Consider the following 5,830-nt stretch of genomic DNA (forward strand, 5'->3'; position numbering starts at 1 on the left):
GCAAACTTTGAGGCCCTGACAAGTCCCGGGACGAAACACGTGTCCATCCGAACCTTGAGCGCTGCAGGGCGGACACCAACAGACACTTACCCATAATATAAAGCATCGTTTGCAATCGTTTAGTTTAAATAAATACATACATTAAATAAATGTGAACATAATTAGAAAAAAAATCATTCACAGATCCATATAAAAACATTAGTAAATTCTGTGCTTTGATTAAATCTACAGGGCTTGCTGCATTTTGCATTGCCCCAGATGGCGCCGTGTTGTGGGGTCAGACGGGTGGGCTGAGAGCTCTTGTTAGTTCTGTTAGTCAGGTCCGTGTGGGTGTTGCTGACGGTTATGTAGTTATTACCATCCGCTCTGAATGGCATCAGACTGCTGCTGTAATTAATAACCCCGTAATCCCGCATTGTCAAACGTCAAAACACCAGCACGTGGTAAAAAAGTACATGGAAATCCACGAGTCGTTGCATTAAAAAAACATACAAATGACATTGCAGATAGGTATTAAGTTGCCACAGAAATAACTATTTAAAAGCAGATGGGAGATTTGGAAAGAACACTGCGTTCTGGGAACCCATATCATAATAAATCCAAGTTATTTCACCCTAATCTTTTATTACTGAATTGAGATTCACCCAGCATATATTCAAATAAAGAAAACTCGTTAAATCACTAATCGGTGCTGTTGTTTGGAAGACGATTAGCAGACATGATGACACTAGACTAAGCATAATACGATTATGGATGTTTCCTGCATATTTTCATATACTGATTCCTGGAATTTTAATCGTGATGCCTGTCAATTGTTTTAATCCGTATTATTTACAATAGGTTGCGGATAATATCAGATCATTTCAGTAGATAACTGTCAATCTGTAGAGTAATCCTTTAGGTTAATCTCCGAAAATATGTTTTTTAAGAACAGAAGCTTTTACACATGAATGCAAATGAAACATTTTGCGATTATAATTTAATATGTCAAAACAGCTTCGAAGGTTGACAGCTAAAATAATTGTGGTTAAATAATAATAATAATAATAATAATAATAATAATAATAATAATAATAATTTCACATTCAAAAAGTTTAAATGCAACCTAATTATTATTTGGAAAAATCAATAACAGTATAGCCAAATTACTATCTTGCAGGCTTTTCATTTTTTTGTCAACTTACTTTGAAGGCGAACGGTATAACGCCAGTGTTTCACATTAAAAGGCGTCAGACGACCCAATCGGCTCGTTCCTTGTTAGTTGAACTAAAAAAGGTCTTCACAGATTTTCCTTTAGTATTTTGCAGTACTAAATGCTGTGTATGTTTTCCGATTAGAACCTAAATGCTCTTCATTTCAGGAGAAACTGATGCGTGTAAAATAAAGACACAAAGATCTGCGGAAAGTTCAATTATTTAACAACAATCAAATATTTAGCATTTGCTGGATGATCAAAATTTTTCCGAATTAACACAAGAAATGGGAAAGGGCTAAAGCGGCGAACAAATAACAAATGAAATGATTGGCGAGCCATAAAATGAGATTTGAAACTCATTCAAATAAGAGATGGCGACGTCAGAGCTCTTATCCAGACGGAGAGCAAGAGGAGAGAGAGAGAGCGCGCGAGAGAGAGAGCGAGCGAGAGAGAGAATGTAATTGGGGGTGAGACTTGAAAAATAGGAGGAGCTTCTGAACGACTAAAAATGTCAATCACAAAAAGGAGTTCCAATAATCTAAAGCAATCTGTAAGGACCTGACCTTAGTCCATTCAGATCAATAGGGAAGTAAGGGAGGAAAGCGCAATCGGATCGTTTACACTGGCTCTTTTGGAGGAAATATAGACTTCCCTGACACTTTGTACTCACTGTAAAGTGGATATCGTGGTGCTCACCAACAGGGCGATTCGCCGCTTTTTGTGACTCTAGTAGACTTTCTCTACAACAATGTCTTTCCCACAGCTGGGATATCAGTACATCCGACCCATATACCCGCAGGACAGGCAGGGGATAGGCAGTGCCCGAGCCGGGACAGACCTGAGCCCGTCCGGAGCGCTATCTAATGTTCTCTCCACAATGTACGGATCACCTTTCGCTACCGCACAAAGCTATGGAGCTTTTCTACCTTATTCAAATGATCTATCCATTTTCAATCAGCTGGTGAGTAAATGTTTATTTCCGTATAGTAATTTCTCTATTATTTTACATTTAAATGTAGTAAACTTCAGTGTGTTCGAAACAATTTTAACTTTAGCCTTTGTTGCAACAACATTATTCTCGAATGCTAGTTTTGCAAAACGGTGGTGAACTTTTCTGCTTATTCCGTTTGGTAAATACAAAAGAGTCGTAAAAGTAACAAACTGCTGCACTAAAATATGTGCGAAGCGCCTCTAGTGATTTAAATAAATTAAGACAATAGACAATTACAAAAAAAAAAATAAAACTACTGTAGAATATTGTAATTATATATTGTCATTACATTGTTCACCGCTTAAGCCCTTTCTAATTTCTTCTGTTAATAATATAAAATTGTATAATTTTTCAGGGAAAAAAATAGCTATGTATTTTGGATCACTGTTTAAAAAAAGTATATTCTACTTGTATAGACCGAAAACGCACAAAATTATTTTGCAGCAACATACCAGAAAACTGCAATTAAAAAAAAAATTTAGCATGCTAGGCCAACAATAATGTAAGTCAGTCACGATACTGTTGGATACATTTTCTGTGTTTTAGGGGGCACAATACGAACTCAAAGACAGTCCAGGTGTTCAACATCCTGGATTCGCCCACCATCATCCTGCTTTTTATCCATATGGCCAGTACCAGTTTGGCGACCCGTCCAGACCCAAAAATGCCACAAGGGAGAGCACCAGCACACTCAAGGCCTGGTTAAGCGAGCACCGGAAAAATCCATATCCCACAAAAGGCGAGAAAATCATGTTGGCTATAATCACAAAAATGACTCTCACTCAAGTGTCCACCTGGTTTGCCAATGCCAGGAGGAGGCTAAAGAAAGAGAACAAGATGACATGGACCCCACGGAGTCGCACAGACGAAGAAGGAAATGTTTACAGCAGCGATCATGAAGGAGAGGACGGTGACAAACGGGAGGATGAGGAGGAAATCGATTTGGAGAATATTGACACGGAGAATATTGAAAATAAAGACGATTTAGACGAGCAGGATGAACTGCATTCAGATTTGAAACTGGACGGTAGGAGCGACTCAGAAATTTCAGACGGCTTTGAGGATTTACAAGGACCGGAACAAAGGTTGTTAAAAGCCATGGTGAAAGACGGTAAAGATATTCGCGGTGAACGCGCAGAGCACTTTCACCAACACCATCATCACAATCATCACAACAACTTAGAACTTAAAACCCAACAGTCTAACGCCGAGCCGGTCAAACATAACCAGGCCATCATCAACTCTCCCCCCACAGAAAATAACCCACCTCCAGCCCCAAAACCTAAAATATGGTCTTTGGCGGAGACTGCAACGACCCCAGACAATCCACGCAAATCTCCACTGATGAACGGAACTTCCGCAGGGTCCGCAGCTCAGACCATCATAACTCCTCATAGACTCATTTCGTGTCCCGTAGGGAAGATTCAGAGCTGGACAAATCGGGGTTTCACCGCACACCAGCTCGCATTGCTGAACTCAAACCACTACTTAGGACTCAGTAACCAGGCTTCAGCGAATGGCCTTGCCCTGTACAGCAGACAAGCAGAGGACAGGAGTCAAAACTCCGAGTCCACAGTCACAGGTACATGTCACGCACACTGAGAAGCGCAGACTTTTGAAAGTAATGCTTTTTATTAGACTGTACTTGCAGACTGGACGCGCACCATTCTTGTTTCTCCCCGAATCCATTTTCATTTGCTCACTACTGTGAAACATTCAAGTAAAAGATTCACACTTGAAACGCAAATGCCTATGGAAAGTACTTATTTGATTTTTTTCCCAACCTTGCTTTTCAAATACTCGAAAGGTCTGTTAAAATGTATATGGTGGAAAATGTTTTAGTGGCCTTTCAAAGATGTGTTATTGTATGAATTTTATATTCATAGGCCGCAAACTTTTCTTATTTTAAACAAATAGGTGTAAGATCTCAGTCTTTTTAAGGCTCTGCGTAAAAAAAAGAAATGAAGCAGAAAAAATAATTTGGCATTTAAATTGATTTTACTTTTCTTTTGTCGTTGCTGGTTTTATTATTACAGAAAGATCTAGTGCCTTGGAAGCTGAGAAAAAGTTGTTAAAAACAGCCTTTCACCCTGTTCAAAGACGGTAAGAGCAGAGATCTTACATTATACGTCCATTGTTTTGTTTTAGTGTGTTTCTCATGTTTTTTTTTTACATTTAACTATGTCATAATGTCCATGCTCGACTGTCTAGTCACGCGTTCCGGTACTTTGTATACCGTGGTCTAAATATGATTTATATATTGTGATTGTGCAATAATAAACCCATATGTCATACCAATAAATCACCATTGCATCGATGCGATATTTCAGAATGCTTAATTCAGTAACATTGTTTTTCTATACTTGCTTGCAAATTCAGTTTTGTATTGGCCCCGTGTTTTATCATGATTCCCTTCTATATCCCCATAGGCCCCAGAACCAACTCGAAGCTGCCATGGTTTTATCTGCCCTTTCCTCTTCATAGGGGTTTCTCATTTTTTGTTTAATTATTATTTTAACATGTGTAAGGAATGTAAAATAAAAATAACACATTTCTGTATACTTACATTGTAAGCATGTCCTGTGTACAATGGCTGATGTTAATGCTATCAGGCCAAGTAGTCTGTGAGTCTCATTTTCTTTTGTAAGCTCTGTGAGGATTTGATGTTGAAATGTTTTGTATATAACGTAAAGAAAATGTATATACTTGTGATCCGAAATTGTACAAGAAAGTCTATATTTTGGCTAATAAATGACCCGCTGCAACTTTACCGTCACCTTTTTCTTGTTTTGAAGGCATGGTGAATATTGGGTATATTGGCTATTTTATTTTGAAGACTTAAAGCCTACTTTGTAAAACCGTGCGTGCGTGTGTTTTGAAAGGCATGGGGAACCTTAAATAGAGGTTATGAGGTTTGAATCGGTGGATTTTGAGTACTTTCCTATTTCAGAGACTTAACTGTAATTAGCTCCTTCTTGAATCGCGCATTTGGATATTAATGGATGGGGATTATCCCCACTGATGCGGAACAGCCAATATGAAATGAATAATTATTTCATTTATATTAGGTTGAAGTAGCATACAACTCAATTTCACTGTAATGAGAATTGAATAATTTTCCTTTGAAGAGAAAAGTATGAAAAGTGCTTTCCTCCGTGCAGATTGTTAGTATAATCTCGACTCAACTAATTTTCGAGATTTTTTTATTGTAATGAATTTCTAATCAGACATTGATGTTGTGCTGTTTGCCATATGCCTTCGATACTGTGAGAAATTATTTATTTATGTGTTTTCCCCCTGAAGATAATTTGCATGGCAGCAGCTTTGTTTTACGGTTCCGAAAGTTTGGAGAAAATTAGAGTTGGAGCTCCCTCTACAGTCTACTCTAGACGGACCGTACATGGGCAGAGCTTTAATGTAAATTCAGTCTTTAATGTATAATTATTTAATGTAAACAGTTTATGATAAGCATATTACGGATACTTCGTTCGTTTTTGTGAATTTTTTCCGAGTATATTAGGTACAAATTCATAGCATTTCAAAATTAGAAAAGCGCCAGGTGCATAAATATGAAGCAGTTTTGACAAAATTACATCATCGAGAGTAAAGACCTTTTTAGCACATAAATAAATAATGAATGGTGT

At 37.9% G+C, this 5,830-nt stretch overlaps 1 protein-coding gene across 1 annotated transcript; it reads left to right on the forward strand.

Annotated features, from left to right (window-relative positions):
* Positions 1 to 1,720: 1,720 nt before the first annotated feature.
* irx3a (iroquois homeobox 3a) lies at positions 1,721 to 4,956 on the forward strand. The gene is made up of 4 exons (XM_055205493.2): positions 1,721 to 2,156; positions 2,733 to 3,768; positions 4,223 to 4,289; positions 4,616 to 4,956. The coding sequence occupies exons 1-4, from the start codon at positions 1,944 to 1,946 to the stop codon at positions 4,668 to 4,670; spliced, it is 1,371 nt and encodes a 456-aa protein (XP_055061468.1). The 5' UTR covers positions 1,721 to 1,943; the 3' UTR covers positions 4,671 to 4,956.
* Positions 4,957 to 5,830: the final 874 nt, after the last annotated feature.

Source organism: Misgurnus anguillicaudatus, chromosome 21 (genome assembly GCF_027580225.2).
Source record: "Misgurnus anguillicaudatus chromosome 21, ASM2758022v2, whole genome shotgun sequence".
In the NCBI taxonomy this organism is placed as follows: Eukaryota; Metazoa; Chordata; class Actinopteri; order Cypriniformes; family Cobitidae; genus Misgurnus; species Misgurnus anguillicaudatus.